Source organism: Girardinichthys multiradiatus, chromosome 5 (genome assembly GCF_021462225.1).
Source record: "Girardinichthys multiradiatus isolate DD_20200921_A chromosome 5, DD_fGirMul_XY1, whole genome shotgun sequence".
NCBI classification, from domain to species: domain Eukaryota; kingdom Metazoa; phylum Chordata; class Actinopteri; order Cyprinodontiformes; family Goodeidae; genus Girardinichthys; species Girardinichthys multiradiatus.
In genome coordinates this window covers 53443126-53463581 of record NC_061798.1, presented here as the reverse complement: position 1 = coordinate 53463581, position 20456 = coordinate 53443126, and the positions used below count along the sequence as shown (strand labels likewise).

The 20456-nt window shown below is 43.2% G+C and overlaps 1 protein-coding gene across 6 annotated transcripts in view; it reads left to right on the top strand.

Annotated features, from left to right (window-relative positions):
* LOC124868400 (equilibrative nucleoside transporter 1-like) overlaps positions 1-20456 on the top strand; it is an 84428-nt gene that overhangs the window by 31257 nt on the left and 32715 nt on the right. For 5 of the 6 annotated variants that reach the window (XM_047365630.1, XM_047365629.1, XM_047365628.1 and 2 more), the window contains 6 exons: positions 9850-9984; positions 10136-10233; positions 10760-10841; positions 10934-11001; positions 20087-20195; positions 20288-20373. In XM_047365630.1, the coding sequence (XP_047221586.1) occupies positions 9850-9984; positions 10136-10233; positions 10760-10841; positions 10934-11001; positions 20087-20195; positions 20288-20373 (578 nt within the window). The remainder of the gene's footprint in view (positions 1-9849; positions 9985-10135; positions 10234-10759; positions 10842-10933; positions 11002-20086; positions 20196-20287; positions 20374-20456) is intronic. The other variant, XM_047365633.1, reaches the window with a different exon arrangement.

Here is a 20456-nt window from a genome sequence, read left to right as displayed (position 1 = left end):
TTCAAGGCTGGACTATTATTATTTTTTACTCTCAGGAAGTCCATAAAATACCGTTAAAGGTCTTCAACTGAAGGATGCAGCTGAAGTTGTGATGAAAATAATAAATAGAGATCATATTTCTCCTGCTATAGTTTCTCTTCATTTAATCTGTCTTTGAAAGAGAAATGGTCAACAACTTAAAAAACCTTAAATATACTCCCCTGCAGGAATGTGTCACAGGTAATCATAAATAGCAGACCAGGTGTAGCTTTTATGAAATTAAAAAACAGGAAGAGAAGAACATGTCAGCTATAAATACAGATAATTCATAATTGGAGAGTAGTATGAGAATGTAGTAGAGAGTGAAAGTGGTCATTATGTCCTCCAGCAGCCTAAGCCTATAGCAGCATAACTACAGAGATAGCTCAGGATAACCTAAGCCACTCTAACTATAAGCTTTATCAAAAAGGAAAGTTTTAAGCCTAGCCTTAAAAGTAGACAGGGTGTCTGCCTCACGGACTAAAACTGGGAGCTGGTTCCACAGGAGAGGAGCCTGATAACTAAAGGATCTGCCTCCCATTCTACTTCTAGAGACTCTATGAACCACCAGTAAACCTGCAGTCTGAGAACCAATTGCTTTGGAGGCAAGGGTGTCGGAATAGAGTGGAAGACAACAACAAGATGGCTGCCGTGGTGCAGTCACACTGTCTGGCAGGTCCTGTGTGTTTGCTACCCTAGCTTTTTAAAAGCACAAAAAGATCATGGGATACGTCATCAACCTATTTGTTATTTGCCTTTATACTCTTATATTTGTTGGTGTGCGCAACTTGTCCTCAAAGAATGGATGAAAATCAGGTTCTCTGCCTGACCAAGAGGTCTTAACACTTTCCGTTTATCAAAATATTGGATGATGGCCATGCAAGGCCATCTCAGGATAAAAATGGACAATCCTCTAAACCACTCTTGGGAATTGTACTGTTTCTATTGATATTGATCTTGGCTGGTGATGTTGAGATAAATCCTGGTCCTGTGTCACTTCTGCTGCCTGAGCCTTCATCTCAACTAACTGGGCCTCCACCTTGGTTGTCTGGGCCTCAGCCTCTGCTGCCTGGGCTTCCACCTCAGCTAACTGGACTTTTACCACAGCTAGCTGGGATTCCACCTCAGCTAACTGGACTTCCACCATGGCTAGCTGGGCTTCCAACTCAGCCAGCTGGGCTTCTACCTAAGCTAGCTGGGCCTCGACCTTTGCTGTGTGGGTTTCCACCTCTGCTGCCCAGGCTTTTACCTTTGCTGCCTGGGCTTCCACCTCAGCTAGCTGGGCCTTCGCCTCCGCTGCCTAGGTTTCCACCTCTGTTGTTTGGGCTCTTACCTCAGCTAGCTGGGCTTCCAACTCTGCTGTCTGGGCCCCAACCTTTGCTAACCTGACTTCTACCTCAGGTAGCTGGACCTCCATCTCCATTGCCTAGGCCTCCACCTGAGCCAGCTGGACCTTCACGTCCATTGCCTGGGCCTCCACCTCCGCTAACTGGACTTCCACCTCAGCTAGATGGGTTGCCATCACTACCAGTGGGACCTCCAACACTGCTAGCAGTTCTTTCAGACTCCATCAGCAGTGTTGCAGTGAATGAGTCCAAGAGTAGGTTATGCCCCAGGAATCCTGTGTTCAAAAAACAACGATCTGCAAATCTATACTGCACCCTTAACCAAGCTAAGGTAATCTGGGACCCACAACATAAGCCAAGAGGTCTGCTTGGTGGACATTTAAATATTAGAAGCATTTTGCCCAAGTGTGACCAAGTTAATCACTTACTAAGTAATTCGAACTTGGACCTGGCTAAATATAAATTTACCGATGGCTGGATTGCATATACCAGGCTTCAATATCTTTTGGAAAGACAAGGTGGGACATTGGGGTGGAGGGGTAATATTTTATGTAAGGGAACATTTAAAGTGCAAACCGATAGATTGGGTCAGTGTACACAACCTTGAATGTATTTGTCTTAAAAGAGCTCTCGCTCCGCAAATGTCGATAACGCTGATTGGGATGTATAGACCTCCATCAGCCTCAAGTGCTTTCTATGCGGAGCTTCAGGCTCTACTTAAGGAATGTGACACAAAAAATTAAGATATCTTGCTTGGAGATTTAGATATAAATTGGCTTGACAAATCGGTTCAGAGACAGTTAAAATCATTATTGACTAATTTTAACTTTACTCAATTAATTAAAGGTCCTATTAGACTAACTATTTCCTCTGAAACATGCATAAATCTCGTCTTTTCTAATAAGTGTGACAGAATTCAATATGATGTTCAATATGATCACAGGTCTGTCAGACCATAACTTCATTCTGTTCTCTATCTAAAAATAGATTCTCTTATACTAAGAAAACAATATCAGAACATTTGAGAGTACCAAGGAGGGAGATCCCCAATTTTGACTCAGGCGCTAAACAATATCAATTGGGATAACTATCTCACCCATAATCATGTTAGTGACAATTGTGATGTATTCATGACCGTTATCCAGGACACAATGTCTGCATTTACTAGAAAAATCAAAGCAAAACCATTAAAAAAGAATCACCTCCCATGGTTGAATGAAATCATACGGACATTACTGAAAAAACAAGATCATGCTCTTAAAATATCACTTAAAAGGAAAAGGGTGAACGATAGACAGACATGTACTTCTCTTAGAAATAAATAAAATAATAAAAAGGAAACTTGATCCGCAAAAGCTATTTTTTTTATTAATGTAATTAGTACTGCAAGAGGAAATGCTAAAGATATCTGGCCAAACATAACAAAAACTAACCAGAAATGGTATAGTGCACAGAGAAATTACCGAGCTACAGCTAGAGCAGAAAGTCATTCATGATCCAAGGGACATTGCAACAACTTTGAACGATTATTTTATAGACTCAGTTAAGAAACTGGCTCGAAGCAATTGTCCCCAGATAGAATGGCCCCCACCAATGTCACTAAACGCTGACAAACCCTTTCTTAATTTGTGCGTTGTGTCACAGTCACTAGTTGATAAAGCTGTGTGTGGCCTTTAAAGCTCTAAAGCCAAAGATGCATTTTGTATGGATGTAACATTTCCAAAATATCACAAAGAATCTTTCATCGCACCCTTAACTACTATTGTAAATAAATCCATAAATGAAAGTTCCTTCCCTGAACCCTGGAAGTGCTCTGTCATTACACCAGTCTTTAAGTCAGGTAATTCTGCAATAACCACCAATTACAGACCGATAAGCATACTTCCAGCAGTCTCAAAAGTTTTGGAAAAATAGTAGCGGAGCAAATTGTAGATCATCTTAACCCGAATCAGAATCAGAATCAGAAAAGCTTTATTGCCAAGTACGTTTTTGGACATACAAGGAATTTGTTTTGGCGTAGTCGGTGCAATACAGTACAAATTAAACAGTATAAACATATCTACAATATAATATAAATATATGTGCACAGTTTTAAGTGAGTGAGAGTAAATATAGAGCAGTATAAGATGCAAGAGCAATGCAACAGTGCAGGTGATCATTGTGCAAGTAAAGCAGTGCAAGTAAAGCACTCACTTAAAACTGTGCACTTATATTTATATTATATTGTAGATATGTTTGTACTGTTTAATTTGTATTGTATTGCACCGACTACGCCAAAACAAATTCCTTGTATGTCCAAAAACGTACTTGGCAATAAAGCTTTTCTGATTCTGATTCTGATTCTGAGGAGTCCAAGCTGAGCGTTAATGTAACTCATAGAGTTACAAGTTACAAGTGTCCTGTCAGCAAAAAAAGGGGGGGTGTGGGGGAAAGGGAGAGTGTCAGGGTGGTTTCCGGGCTTTGTTAACCAGGCTGGTGGCAGATGGGAAAAAACTGTTCTTGTGGCGTGAGGTTTTGGTCCGGATGGACCGCAGCCTCCTGCCAGAGGGGAGAGTCTCAAAGAGTCTGTGACCGGGGTGGGAGGGACCAGCCAGAATCTTCCCTGCCCGCTTCAGGGTCCTGGAGGTGTACAGTTCCTGGAGCGACAGTAGACTGCAGCCAATCACCTTCTCAGCAGACCGAATGACACGCTGCAGCCTGCCCTTATCCTTGGCTGTAGCAGCGGCGTACCAGATGGTGATGGAGGAGGTGAGGATGGACTCAATGATGGCTGTGTAGAAGTGCACCATCATAGTCTTTGGCAGGTTGAATTTCTTCAGCTGCCGCAGGAAGAACATCCTCTGCTGGGCTTTCTTGATGAGGGAGCTGATGTTTGGCTCCCACTTGAGATCCTGGGAGATGATGGTTCCCAGGAAGCGGAAAGATTCCACAGTGTCAATTGTGGAGTCACAGAGGGTGATGGGGGCAGGTGGGGCTGGGTTCTGCCTGAAGTTCACAACCATCTCCACTGTCTTTAGAGCGTTGAGCTCAAGGTTGTTCTGGCTGCACCAGTCCAACAGATGGTCCACCTCCCATCTGTACGCAGACTCGTCACCATCAGAGATGAGTCCGATCAGGGTGGTGTCGTCCGCAAACTTCAGAAGCTTGACAGACTGGTGACTGGAGGTGCAGCTGTTGGTGTACAGGGAGAAGAGCAGAGGAGAGAGAACACAGCCTTGGGGGGAACCGGTGCTGATGGTCAGGGAGTCAGAGACGTGCTTCCCCAGCCTCACGCGCTGCTTCCTGTCAGACAGGAAGTCAGTGATCCACCTGCAGGTGGAGTCGGGCACACTCAGCTGGGAGAGCTTCTCCTGTAGCAGAACTGGGACGATGGTGTTGAAGGCAGAGCTGAAATCCACAAACAGGATCCTGGCGTAGGTTCCTGTGGAGTCCAGGTGCCGGAGGATGAAGTGAAGGGCTAGGTTGACTGCATCATCTACAGACCTGTTGGCTCTGTAGGCAAACTGCAGGGGGTCAAGGAGGGGGTCGGTGATGTCTTTTAGGTGTGAGAGCACAAGGCGCTCAAAGGACTTCATCACCACAGAGGTCAGGGCGACGGGTCTGAAGTCATTAAGCCCTGTGGTCCTTGGCTTCTTGGGAACAGGGACGATGGTGGAGGACTTGAAGCAGGCTGGCACATGACATGTCTCCAGTGAGGTGTTAAAAATGTCTGTGAAGACTGGAGACAGCTGATCAGCGCAGTGCTTCAGGCTGGCTGGTGAGACAGAATCCGGACCAGCAGCTTTCCGGGGGTTCTGTCTCCTGAAGAGTTTGTTGACGTCCCTCTCCTGGATGGAAAGAGCCGTCCTCGGCGTGGGTAGGGGGCTGGTGGGGGGGAACTTCAGGGTGGGGGTTGGAGGTGCCAAGACCCCTCTTGAGGTTGGAGAGATGGGGGTGGTGGATTGTGGCTGCAGCTGTTGGGGGGCGTCGTGGGAGATGGTTGCAGGACTGTCCCTTTGTCTTTCAAAGCGGCAGTAGAACTCGTTCAGGTCGTTGGCGAGGCGTCGGTCGTTGATGGAGTGGGGGGCTTTCGGCTTGTAGTTGGTGATTTGCTTGAGCCCTTTCCAGACAGACGCAGAGTCGTTGGCTGAGAACTGGTTTTGGAGCTTCTCAGAGTACAGTCGTTTGGCCTCTTTCACTGCCTTGCCAAACTTGTACTTTGTCTCTCTGTATATGTCTTTGTCCCCACTCTTGAAGGCCTTTTCCTTATCCAGTCTTAACCTTCTGAGTTTAGCTGTGAACCAGGGTTTGTCGTTGTTGTAACTCACCCTGGTGTATGATGGTACACAGCTGTCCTCACAGAAGCTGATGTAGGAAGTCACAGCCTCTGTGTACTCGTCCAGACTGTTGGTAGTAGTCCTGAACACATCCCAGTCTGTACAGCCTAAACACGCCTGGAGATTCTCCACAGCCTCACTGCTCCACTTCCTTGTCGTCCTCACAACAGGTTTGCAGAGCTTTAGTTTCTGCCTGTATGCAGGAATCAGGTGGACCATGATGTGGTCGGATTGGCCCAGTGCAGCACGTGGGACGGCGTGATAAGCGTCTCTGATGGTGGTGTAACAGTGATCCAGAATGTTGTCCTCTCTGGTCGGACATTTAATAAACTGTCTGTATTTGGGGAGTTCGTGGGTGAGATTACCTTTGTTAAAGTCGCCAACGACGATAACTAAGGAGTCCGGGTTGGTCCGCTCCACACAATAGTCCATATGCCTTGAACAGGATGCAGTTTGGCTTTAGAAAACATCATTCTACTGAGACAGCAGTTTGTTTCTTTTTAGAAAACATAAAATCAAAATTGGATGCAGGTGGTGTAGGTGCTGTCTTCATAGATCTCAGAAAAGCGTTTGACACCATTAATCACCAGATACTGCTTACTAAATTGTCTAGTTTTAACATTTCCCCAAGTACTCTGAATTGGATTGAATCATATATATCTGCAAAATCACAGGGTGTTAGGATACAGAACATGAAGTCAACATCACGCAAAAACAATCTTGGGGTACCGCAGGGGTCAGTGCTAGGTCCACTGCTTTTCAGTTTGTTTATAAATGATCTGCCACGTTGTTGTCCTTTGAATGTAATCCGCCAAATGTATGCTGATGATGCTGTTCTGTATGTTCATGCAAAGGACAAAAAACACGCTGCGCTTAAGCTGACAGATGCTATGATAAATGTCTATAACTGGCTTGAGAAATCCCAACTATGCTTGAACATATCCAAGACTGTGTGTATGTACTTCTCAAAAAGAGCAAATAGTGACATTGATCCTATCATTTTTGTGCAAGGTAAAACAATTGATGTTGCACAAGTGTTTAAATACTTAGGAATCACTCTTGACTCAACTTCTTTTTAAACAACAGATAAAAAATATTGTAAACAAAATTAAATTTAACTTGTCCAACTTTAGGTTTATTAGACACAATCTAACCCTTGAGTCAGCAAAATTGTATTTTGATACTATGATCATATCCCACATGTCCTATTGCATAACAAGTTGAGCATCAGCCTGTAAGACGACACTAAAGCCGATTGAAACAGTTTATATACAAGCTCTGAAAATATTGGATAAAAAACCAAAAACGTACCTTCACTGTCACATATTAAAAAAACATGAGCGCTTAAACTGGGACAATATTATTAAACACACCGATGCTATCTTGATTTAGAAAATCTTTCATGGCAAAGCACCTTCTCCGTTACAGGAGTTTGTGAAACAAACTCAAACAATCAATAAGTGCTGGTGCTAGTGGTGACTGTGTGGTTCCTTTTAGAAAGATTGCCTTTAGTCAAGCCACTTTTTCTGTTCGTGCTTCTCGCACCTGAAATTCAAAACTAAACTCAACACATGAACTTCTGACTCTGACTTCTTTTACCAAACATCTTAAAGCTTGGCTATTGGAAGAACAGTACTGTTGCCACAACCATGACTAAACTTGTATATTTGTCTATTACGGGCATATACTTTCTGCACTCTGCACTTCAATCAGTCTTTTGATATTTAATTTTAGCTTTTTAACACTAGTAAAATACATACGGTGCCCTGACACACTTGGCCTGTATGTTATGATCCACTATATTTTTCATTGTTCTTGCTTCTTTTTCTATTTTTTATCGTATTGTTTTTAAGGAACTTTTATCTCTCTGTGTACTTACTCTACCTGCTTACATTGCTCACAGTCATGATGGCTTACTATTCTAATTGTTGTTACTGTTGTTTTATTGATTTTAGTACTTTATGTCGTTGATTCAACCTGCTGAAGGGACTACAGATGGAAATTAGCCGTTGGCTATAATCTGGCATATTTACATGGACATGTCCATAAATATGCATTGTCCCCCCTTTTTTTTTTAAATAAACTCAAACTCAACTCAAACTCTGTTAGGAACATACGGACCAATAAGATCTCTGATGTATGATGGAGCTAGATCATTAAGGGCTTTACAGGTCCTTCTCAAAAAATTAGCATATTGTGATAAAGTTCATTATTTTCTATAATGTAATGATGAAAATTTTCCATTCATATATTTTAGATTCATTGCACACTAACTGAAATATTTCAGGTTTTTTATTGTCTTAATACAGATGATTTTGGCATACAGCTCATGAAAACCCAAAATTCCTATCTCACAAAATTAGCATATTTCATCCGACCAATAAAAAAAAAGTGTTTTTAATACAAAAAACGTCAACCTTCAAATAATCATGTACAGTTATGCACTCAATACTTGGTCGGGAATCCTTTTGCAGAAATGACTGCTTCAATGCGGCGTGGCATGGAGGCAATCAGCCTGTGGCACTGCTGAGGTCTTATGGAGGCCCAGGATGCTTCGATAGCGGCCTTTAGCTCATCCAGAGTGTTGGGTCTTGAGTCTCTCAACGTTCTCTTCACAATATCCCACAGATTCTCTATGGGGTTCAGGTCAGGAGAGTTGGCAGGCCAATTGAGCACAGTGATACCATAGTCAGTAAACCATTTACCAGTGGTTTTGGCACTGTGAGCAGGTGCCAGGTCGTGCTGAAAAATGAAATCTTCATCTCCATAAAGCTTTTCAGCAGATGGAAGCATGAAGTGCTCCAAAATCTCCTGATAGCTAGCTGCATTGACCCTGCCCTTGATAAAACACAGTGGACCAACACCAGCAGCTGGCACAGCACCCCAGACCATCACTGACTGTGGGTACTTGACACTGGACTTCTGGCATTTTGGCATTTCCTTCTCCCCAGTCTTCCTCCAGACTCTGGCACCTTGATTTCCGAATGACATGCAGAATTTGCTTTCATCCGAAAAAAGTACTTTGGACCACTGAGCAACAGTCCAGTGCTGCTTCTCTGTAGCCCAGGTCAGGCGCTTCTGCCGCTGTTTCTGGTTCAAAAGTGGCTTGACCTGGGGAATGCGGCACCTGTAGCCCATTTCCTGCACACGCCTGTGCACGGTGGCTCTGGATGTTTCTACTCCAGACTCAGTCCACTGCTTCCGCAGGTCCCCCAAGGTCTGGAATCGGACCTTCTCCACAATCTTCCTCAGGGTCCGGTCACCTCTTCTCGTTGTGCAGCGTTTTCTGCCACACTTTTTCCTTCCCACAGACTTCCCACTGAGGTGCCTTGATACAGCACTCTGGGAACAGCCTATTCGTTCAGAAATTTCTTTCTGTGTCTTACCCTCTTGCTTGAGGGTGTCAATAGTGGCCTTCTGGACAGCAGTCAGGTCAGCAGTCTTACCCATGATTGGGGTTTTGAGTGATGAACCAGGCTGGGAGTTTTAAAGGCCTCAGGAATCTTTTGCAGGTGTTTAGAGTTAACTCGTTGATTCAGATGATTAGGTTCATAGCTCGTTTAGAGACCCTTTTAATGATATGCTAATTTTGTGAGATAGGAATTTTGGGTTTTCATGAGCTGTATGCCAAAATCATCCGTAATAAGACAATAAAGGACCTGAAATATTTCAGTTAGTGTGCAATGAATCTAAAATATATGAATGTTAAATTTTCATCATGACATTATGGAAAATAATGAACTTTATCGCAATATGCTAATATTTTGAGAAGGACCTGTATATGTGAGAAGGAGAATTTTAAATTCTATTCTGGATTTAACAGGAAGCATGCTCAGTATGAGGATTTGCTGCAAAGTCAATGCCAGTGACTGTCCACTGTCTCTACATGCTCATCCAGGAGGAGGGAATTCTACAAGTCGCTGACTCAATAAAAACTGCTGGGATTCCTTAGATAGAAAACTTTTAACCAATAATAAATTGAATTTGACTACATTGTTTAATAACTAGGATCAGCTGGAATGTATGTAATTGACTTGAAATCTGTATGATTGAATTGACTTTGTAAAGTGCCTTGAGACGTAATCTGTTGTGAATTGGCACTATATAAAATACCTGATTTGAATTATCGGCTTATTTATTTGTTTACCTGTTTGCTTTTCGGTTTACAGCATTTGGGGCGGTACTGCAGGGCAGTCTCTTTGGGATGGCGGGTTTGCTTCCAACTTCATACACGACTCCCATAATGAGTGGTCAAGGACTCGCCGGAACCTTTGCTGCCTTTGCTATGATCTGCGCCATTGCAAGTCTGTTAAATAATCTTTCTTCACTGATTTGCAACATCACCCTAAATGGAAATGTGTTTTGTCTGTCTTGTTAATATAAATGCTTGACAACAGTTTAAATGTGACATTACATATAATGAACATTTTAATCGGGAGTTTTGATCTCCTGCAGGCGGCTCTGAACTGGAGGATGCAGCATTCGGTTATTTCATCGTAGCCTGTGTTGTTGTTTTCCTGTCCATCCTGTCCTATATCCTGTTGCCCAAACTGGTAAAGTTAGACTTTACACTTACACTTTTAGCTACTTTTTTTTAGTTTGTTTCTGTCTCAAACATGTTGAAGCTACAGTTATTTTATGGTCTGTAAAACTTACTGGGCACTTTTGATTTCACAGAAGAATAATATTCATAATTTTCAGTTAAACTTTAGGAAACATTTAAGCAAAAACTCTTTAAGCCAAATTAAATGTTAGATAGTGAACCATTCGGCAGGTTATCAGTAACAGGCTCATTTTAAATGTGACTAGCTGAACAGAGCTCCACTGATTAGCATCACATCAGCAGGATCATATTTCAGTATTTTAATGTGCCGTTATTTATGTGGAACAAAAGTAAAACCAGAGATCTGAGAGCAGCTTCCATTAATCAGGAAACCTCTTTTTATCAGGAAGAATAGAATCTGTTTGTGTGTCTGACCATGGATCATAAATCATGTTGAATGGTCCTGGGCTGTTTTTAATGTGAAACCGTATCTTCTAAGTTTGATAGCTAATGTGTAAAAAAAACTTTTATTTCAGAAGTTCTTCCAGTTTTATCAAGAGAGAATCAGGAAACAAACATCGGACGATGAGCAGAATACAGTTATTCTGATGAACATAGGTATGGAGCTCATGTCAATAACTGGATGATCATAGTTCATGTTGTCTGGAGGAAGGAATTCAGATTATTAAGTCAGAGATGTTGTTCTTCAGAAGTTAAAGATGCAGCAGCCGATGAGAAGGAACTTCATAGCACCTCCACGATGAAGATTTTTAAAAAGGTCAGACACTAAATCCACATTACCAACTTATTTATAATCAATCACTCATTCAACAAAATCAGTATTGACAGAAACATAAAAAAAAAAAATCTGGATTCTCCTTTCAGAATAAATGTCCTACATCATATATTTAAAGCAAGACCACAAACGTTCAGATTTTGCTCTTTGCCCCCCCCTACAGCTGTCTTAGTTCAAATTATATAAAAAGGTTTACAGTTCATATCAAAATATACTCAAAAACAAAGCTTCCTTTGAAAGAAACCCTTTATGCTTCCCCACCAAGAAATTTTGGACAATTTCATGTTGAGTCTGGTTTGGGTTTTGCTGGACCAAAGTGCAGACGGGAGCCGCATGGTGAGTAGAATGTTTAATGATGGGAAATGGTAAACTTACAGCCAAAGTCACGAAACACAGGCAGGGAATCAGATATGGAGCTGGTAGTAGCCAGGTAGCAAACCAGTTTTACATGGAAATACAAACTAAAAGCAGCTAACACCGACTCCAAGAAGGTAATCTAAACACAAGAATGAATGAATGAATCTAATCAATATGAATGAACTGAATTAACAGCAACTGAAGAATGTGAGCAGAGAGAACAAACAAGTAACTAAAACTCAAAACCTTTAACACAAGCAGATTATGGTATAACTTTGTGAAAATAGTTTGGGGATGGTCCAACATTATTATAATATGACTGAACACTGGTTGACAAAGAAAGGTCTATAAACCAATGGATAAGGGAATTTGTGGTACAAGAACATGACTGACAAGTACTTTTGGCATTTCAGTTCAGTTCAATTTTATTTATATAGTGCCAATTAACAATACATATCATCTCAAGGCACTTTACAAAGTCAATTCAATCGAATCATACAGATTTCAAGTCAGGTGCATGCATTCCAATTAGTCCTAACTATCAAACAGTGCAGTCAGATTCAGTTATTTATTCAAATTGGTTAAAAAGTTTTTTTATCTAAGGAAACCCAGCAGATTGCATCATTTAATGTATGTTGGTCTCAGACTATGCAGTTAACAATGGTCTGTAATAATAATAACGATAATAATACTTACAGTCCCATCCCAAAGTGTGTACGCTTGGGGACGGGAACTGCAAACCCAGACTGAGGACATCGTCAGGGGGTGGAAGAAGCACTTTGACAATCTCCTCAATTTGGTCACCATGCCTTTTTGGAGGAGACAGAGCCTGGAAACTAGAGAGAATGCAATTCCATCATTGTAGCAGAGGTTGTTGAGATAGTTAAAAAGTTCCCCGGTGGCATTCTGCCAGTTAAGGATGAGATTTCGCCTGAGATATTGAAGGTTCTGACGTTGTGGGGCACCCATGGTTGACATGCCTCTTCAGTGTCGCATGGAGGACTGAGACAGTACCGTTGGAGTGGCAGACTAGTGTGGTGGTCCTAATTTTTAAGAAAGGGGACCAGAATCTGTGTTCCAATTAGTGAGGTCACACTTCTCAGCTTCCCATGGAAAACTTACTGTAGGGTATTGGAGAGGAGGCTTTGACTGATTGTTGAACCTCAGATCCAGGAGGAGCAATGTGGCTTTTGTCCTAGCCATGAAAATGTTCACCAGATATTTCCTCTCGCAGAATTGTTGAGGGGGTTATAGGAGTACAATTCTCCGGTCTACATTTGGATCTGTAAAAGGTCTAAGACTATGTCCTCCAAGGTTTGTAGGGGGTGCTGGGGAATATGGGGGTATACTTGTAAACTTACAGCAAGTATACAAGGATGCTGCTTCATTGCATCAAAAGGAGTCAGCTGAGGTAGCTCGATCATCTGATTAGGATGCTTCCAACGCACTTACCTTCAGAGGTCTTATGGGCACGTCCTACTGGGAGGAGACCCTCTGGAGAGACTATATACCCTGTCTGGCCTGGGAACGCCTTCGGATCCTCCAGAATTAGCAGAATAATGTCCTAGAGGAAAGGGATAGCTGGGGTCCCTCCTGGAACAATTGTCCCCACGACACCATTTTGGATATGTAGAAGATGGATGGATGGATGGATGGAATAATAATTTATTAAATGAAGTACTTGTACTCGTACTCATCGTCTTTCGCTTTATCCGGGACCGGGTCGTGGGGGCAGCAGACTCAGCAGAGACACCCAGACGTCCCTCTCCCTAGACACCTCCTTCAGCTCCTCCGGGTGGAGCCCAAGGTGTTCCCAGGCCAGCCGAGAGACATAGTCCCTCCAGCGTGTCCTGGGCCATATCCTAGGCCTCCTCCCGGTGGGACGTGCCTGGAACACCTCCCGAGGAAGGTGTCCAGGAGGCATCCAGTATAGATGCCAGAGCCACCTCAACTGGCTCCTCTTGATGTGGAGGAGCAGCGGCTCTATTCCGAGCCCCTCCCAGATGGCCGAGCTCCTCACCCTATCTCTAAGGGAGTGCCCGGCCACCCTACGGGGGAAGCGCATTTCATAGGAACATAGACCGACCGGTAAATCGAGAGCGTCGCTTTTCGGCTCAGCTCTCTCTTCACCTCAACGGACTGTTATGGCGCCCCCATTACTGCGGCAGCCGCACCGATCTGTCTGTCCATCTACTGCTCCATTCTTCCCTCACTCGTGAAGAAGACCCCGAGATACATGAACTCCTCCACTTGAGGCAGGAACTCCCCTCCAACCTGAAGAGGACAAGCCACCCTTTTCCGGTCGAGAACCATGGCCTCGGACTTGGAGGAGCTGATCCTCAGTTAGCAGTTGAGCTAACAAAGAAGCGGATAGCTTAGCACAAGAAACAAACACATACCTTTAAAATACCTCGGTTAATATAAGGGTTAAAATGCATAAGCGCGGATGGCGCGTTATGATCAATCTTCTGTGTTTAAAATCACCCTTCAAGTAAAGTTTGTCTTAACTTTAAAACACACAAACACAGAACACAAACAGGGCACGTCTGCTGCAGATAGCCTGCTAGCACTAAGATAGCCGAGTTTCACAAAAACAAATTTCATAAATGAAAACGTTCAGATTATTTCATCCTAACTGTTAATCTGCCCAAACCTAACCTCTGACCATGGTGAGGAAATGTTGTCCAAGGGCGAAGTTTGAAGAAACGTCCACAGTCAACATGCGGCTAACCTGACCTCCGGAGCTGTGGCTTGAAAGACGGCTCCTTCTGTCCGTCAACCAGCTGTTCATTACCGTAAACACAGCGGTGCAGGCCGTTGTCCTTCCTTCAGACTCGGCTTGTAGAAACAGCTTCTCTACTGGGGATTTCTCTGCGACACAGTTTTGCTTCTGCGGGGGCTTCGGAGAGAAAAGGTAAGCAACTCTTACACCTTAATTTCCCCGTTCATGAATGAAATCACCAGGTACACAAACAGTGCTCCACTCATACTTATCTTGTGCATATGATCGCGTGATCTTATGACACTTTTGGATCCAGTTTGAAGAGTTTATGTCTTTTTGCCAGCAAAAGACATTAGCGCACTTTGTCCCCCTCCTATCTCGATGATCACCGGTGTGGAAGAGAAAGACTTGTGGGAAGGTGGGGGGTTTTATGCGGGCAGTGGCATCATGGGAAGTCCTTTGTTACCCCCTTTCCCCCTTCTGAAGTTGTGCTGAAAGTCTGTTAAATGCAATTTATTTGGAAAGTTCCAGAAAAGTATGCACCAGAGTTTAAAGTTGAAATCCATGGCTGTGGGTCCCAAAAATGTAGACATGGTCAAGATCTGCTGCAGTTCAAACCGAGCATCAGAATGGGGAAGAAAGGTGATTTAAGTGAACGCTGGACATGTACTCACACTGAGGCTTTCGAAATCTGGCGCTGTTTGTCTGCCAGTGTGCTTCTTATAAAGCCAGCTGAACCGGTGGAGCGGGTGAGGCATGATTAGGGAGCTGGCTGGGATGGAGCAGGTGAATGCAATCATCAGAATAGCTTCAGCACAGAGATGATCAGCAGACAGACAAAGGCAGTGCCGACAACACAGCCCACAATAATAACACTAATGGCCTATATGGATATATGAGCATCTCAGAAATATAAGAAGGGTTCAGACCATTTAAAGGTTTAAAAACAATTAGAAATATTTTAAAATCAATACTTCAGTTCAACTGGTAACCAGTAAAGAAATTTCAAGACAGAAGTTACTAGAGATAAAGGCATGAATCAGTTTTTTCTAGGTCGGATTGTGACAAGAGGAATGTAATTTTAGAAATGGTCCTGAGGTGATAGAATGCAGGCCATGATATGCTATGGATGTGTTTTTAAACACTGAGGTTGCAATCTTAGGTCACAACTAGGATCTTAACATGCTCATGTGGTTTAACCAACAGAGAGTTCAAAAGAGGACAAGTGAGATTTTTCAGATTGTCAGGGCCTGCAAGAAGGATCTCAGTTTTGTCCTCATTCATCTTTAAAAAATTCCTGGACAGCCAGTTTTTAACATCAGTGAGGCATTCAACAAGCCAAAATAAACTGCTTAGTCAATCACTTAACCTGGATGGCATTAAATTGACCTCTGATAATAAAGTAAAAAACCTTGGTGTTATTTTTTACCAGGACATGTCATTTAAATCCCATATTAAACAGGTTTCTAGGATTTCCTTCTTTCACCTCCAGAACATTGCCAAAATTAGAAATATCCTGTCCAGGAGTGACGCTGAAAAACTAGTCCATGCATTTGTTACTTCAAGGCTGGACTATTGTAATTCTTTACTATCAGGATGTCCACAAAATGCAGTTAAAAGCCTTCAGCTGATTCAAAATGCTGCAGCAAGAGTTCTGATGAAAATTAAAAAGAGAGATAATATTTCTCCTATTTTAGCTTCCCTTTATTGGCTCCCTGTTAAATCCAGAATATAATTTAAAATTCTCCTCCTCACATATAAAGCCCTTAATGATCTAGCTCCATCATACATCAGAGATCTGATTGGTCCATATGTTCCTAACAGAGCACTTTGTTCTCAGACTGCAGGTTTACTGGTGGTTCCTAGAGTCTCTAGAAGTAGAATGGGAGGCAGATCCTTTAGTTATCAGGCTCCTCTCCTGTGGAACCAGCTCCCAGCTCCCAGTTTTAGTCCGTGAGGAAGACACCCTGTCTACTTTTAAGGCTAGGCTTAAAACTTTCCTTTTTGATAAAGCTTATAGTTAGAGTGGCTTAGTTTATCCTGAGCTATCTTCCTTATTTTTTACCTCCGTCTTCTTCCCTCTCTGTTGGTTGGAGTAAGGGGGAGTCAGGTTTAGCCTAAACCGGCTCAGTTATGGTTGAGGTGCAAACACACCCTCCATTTCTGCTACCTGTATGACCCCTTCTCTTTTCCAATGGTTATAATCAGTCTGACAGAGGGAGGTATCCCAATCATTGTGGTTTTTAGTATAACTTTTTTTTTTTCAGCTTTTAACTTTGTTCTCTCTTTTCTCTTCCTAGAAGCTACACCTGGCCTGGCTCTGTGTCTGCCTGTGACACCTTTCTGGAGAGGGGCATCGTCCGAGCTTCTGCTGGCAACAACTTAATGCTCACCTTCTACCAATGATCCACATAGCCCTGTCTTCCCTTTCTCTCTCCTAGACATGGCGATTGACTGAGCTTCTACTGTGACTAACTCTATGTGCTCTCTTTCAGACTCTAACCTTGAAAACTGGCTCAGAGTTTATCTGTTCTTTCTTTCTAGATGAAACGACTAAAGGAGCTACATCCATTAACATTTACTTTTCCTTCCCATAGAAAGTACTCCTGGATCAGTGCTTCTTTGTTCTCTTTGTGTCTCTGCTCTGTTCTCTCAAACCCCCAATCGGTCGTGGCAGATGGCCGCTCACACTGAGCCTGGTTCTGGTTCTGCTGGAGGTTTCTTCCTGTTAAAAGGGAGTTTTTCCTCTCCACTGTCGCTACATGCATGCTCAGTATGAGGGATTGCTGCAAAGTTAACGCCAGTGACTGTCCACAGTCTCTACATGCTCATCCAGGAGGAGTGAATGCTGCAAGTCACTGACTGGATGCAATCTGCTGGGTTTCCTTAGATAGAAAAACTTTTTATCCAATTTGAATAAATAACTGAATCCGACTGAACTGTTCAATGGTTAGGATTAATTGGAATGTATGAACCTGACGGTTGTGAAGTGCCTTGAGACAACATGTGTTGTGAATTGGTGCTATATAAATAAAACTGAATTGAATTGTTAACAGGGCTCATGTTATCAGTATAAGCAGATATGTTCAGCTGTGTATCATTAGCATATGAATGATAAGAGATACCATGGTGTCTAATAATGAAACCAAGGGGAAGCATGGATAAATTGAACAAGAGAGGCCCCAGAACAGATCCCTGTGGACCACGCAATCAGAAACAGAAAATGTTCTACACATGAGATATGAATGCAATCCATTAAAAACAGGACCATTTAGACTTATAAGATGTTCAAGACGCTTAAGGAGTATAGCGTGGTCAACTGTGTCAAAAGCTGCACTAAGGTCAAGGAGAATCAAGGCAGACCTTATGTTGGTCAAGACTAATTTTCAGATCATTAACAACTCTAACCTGTGTTGTTTCTGTACTGATTGGTTCTAAACCCAATCTGGAACATATCAAATAAAGGGTTTTGGATTAAATGCATATGAAGTTGATGATACACCACTTTTTCAAGTAGTTTCCCTAGAAATGGTCGATTAGAAATGGCTCTGTAGTTATCCAGAATAGAATAAACAAACCTGATCACGCTTTTTCCTGCTTCCTGAATTCAGTCATCATCTCATCTTTGAGGCTATCAAGCCGCTTAGTAACAGCGTCCATGGTAGGTTATATGTATCATTGATATTCCAGAATCAGAATCAGCTTTATTGCCAAGTTCGTACATACAAACAAGGAATTTGACTCTGGTACACTTTGCTCTTTGGTTTTGTTTCTGCATTACAGAATATACATATTTACAATGTACAATATACACATATCTAATAAAATAGGTGCATTTGCAACATCTGTATGCTGTTGTTCTGTACTCTATTGAAAGTTCAACAGAGAAACAGCCTGGGGGAAGAAACTGTCTCTATGGCGGCTGGTTTTAGTAAACAGTGCTCTGTAGCGCCACCTGAAGGTAAAACTCTAAACAGTTTATGTGCAGGGTGTGTGGGGTCTGCAGAGATTTTAGCAGCTCTTTTCTTGACCCGTATAAGTCCTGGATGGAGGGAAGGTCAGCTCTGATTATTCTCTCTGCAGTCCTGATTATTCGTTGCAGTCTGGACCTGTCCTGTTTTGTGGATGATCCAAACCACACTGAGATGGATGAAGACAGGACAGACTGAATGATGGCAGTGTAGAAGATGACCAGCAGCTCCTGTGGAAGGTTGAACTTCTTGAGTTTCCTCAGGAAGTACAGTCTCTGCTGGGCCTTCTTTCGAACAGTGTCTATGTGTGAAGACCATCTCAGGTCCTCAGAGATGGTGGTTCCTAAGAACCTGAAGTGGTCCACGGCCGATACAGTGTTGTTGAGGATGGTGAGGGGGGTGTATGGGGGGGGGGTGTTCTCCGAAAGTCCACCACCATATCCACAGTCAGGAGTGGGTTCAGTTCAAGGTAGTTCTGACTGCACCAGTGTACCAGCCGATCCACCTGCTGTCTGTATGCAGACTCATCACCGTCCTGGATCAGTCCAATGACAGTGGTGTCATCTGCAAACTTAAGGAGTTTCACGGACGAGTCCGATGAGGTGCAGTCATTTGTGTACAGAGAGAAGAGGAGTGGGGATAGAACACACCCCTGGGGGGCACCAGTACTTATTGATCTGGATCGGGAGAAGATGCTCCCCAGTCTCACCTGCTGCTGTCGGTCCATCAGGAAGCTGTTGATCCACTGACAGGTGGAGGCTGGGACGTTGAGCTGGGTGAGCTTCTGGTGGAGGATGTCTGGTATGATGGTGTTGAAGGTGGAGCTGAAGTCTACAAACAGGATCCTGGCGTACGTCCCTGGGTGGTCGAGGTGTTGCAGGATGAAGTGTAGACCTAAGTTAACAGCATCATCTGCCGACCTGTTTGCTCGGTAAGCAAACTGCAGGAGGTCCAGCAGGGGGCCTGTGATGTCTTTCAAGTGCTTCAACACCAGCCACTCAAAGGATTTCATGACCACAGACGTCAGAGCTACAGGCCTGTAGTCATTTAATCCTAGGATGGTGGGTTTCTTGGGAACCGGGATTATGGTGGATCGTTTGAGGCAGGAGGGGACCTCACATTTCTCCAGTGACTTGTTGAAGATCCTTGTGAAGATCAGAGCAAGTTGATGTGCACAGGCTTTCAGACATGATGGGGAGACGTTAGCAGGTCCTCCAGCTTTCTTTGTTTTCATGCACTCAAAGAGCCTCTTTACCTCTTCCTCGGAGATCTTTAGTGCTGGCAGAGGATCTGAAGGTAGGGGGTTGGTTGTTTTACGGGTCAAATTTGTTCCTGAATGGGATATGGAGGAGATGATTTGAGGTGTGAATGGCTTCTTGTCATGTCTGCAGTAGAAGCCATTCAGACGGTTGGCCAGGAGACGACTCTGTTCAGGATGGGTGGAGGGGCTCTTGTAGGCAGTCAGGTTTCCCTTCAGTTATTTCCATTGCCTCTGTGTCAAGCATAACAAACTTGATCAATCAGCATAAAAAAAATAGCACAGTTTTGGAGTAAAATCTAAATGGCCTGAAATTATAGATCAATTTTCACCGATACACCGATCAGTGGCAACTTCAGGTTAAGTGCCTTGCCCAGGGGCACATGTCAACATGTGGCAGGAGAAAGCTGGAATCAAACTCACAACTTTTGGATTGCAAGACGACTACTCTTCCCAGTGAATCACAGTAGCCTCCAATCCAAATAAATCCAAAAAATCTAATAGAAAAGAGTGGAGTTTACATCACCTGCTGAATTAATGAAATTTTAAAGAGATTTTTTGGATTTTTCTGGTTAATTTGCAACATTGTTTCATTTTAATTATCTTATACAAAAACAATGCAGGTCACTTCACACCTGCAGTGTTTGTCATTATTAAAGGAACCCAGAAAGGACAAACTCTGATCCAGACATGTGACCTTTGGCTCTGATCTTTGAAAAACATTTGACCTTCCTTTAAATTGTGACCTTTGATCCTCAGATTTGGGTCCTGGCATTTTCAGTCTGCTTCACCTTCACTGTCACCATCGGCACTTTTCCCGCCATCACCGCTGACACTCAGTCAACGCTTGCTGAAGGCGGCTCCTGGGGTTAGTCATCACTGGGTGGTCTCATGACTTCTTACTCACCCGCCTCAGGTGACACCTAGCTCTGAGGATTAATCTTCCTGTTTTTTCCACAGAGGTGTACTTTATCCCCGTCAGCTGCTTCCTGCTCTTTAACCTGTGTGACTGGACTGGACGGAGCCTAACAGCAGTCTGCATGTGGGTGAGTTTCTGACCGGTCTTCACTCCTCTTTGTTTAATCAATAAACTGATTGGTTTCCAATGGCCAGATTAGTTATAAGTAAG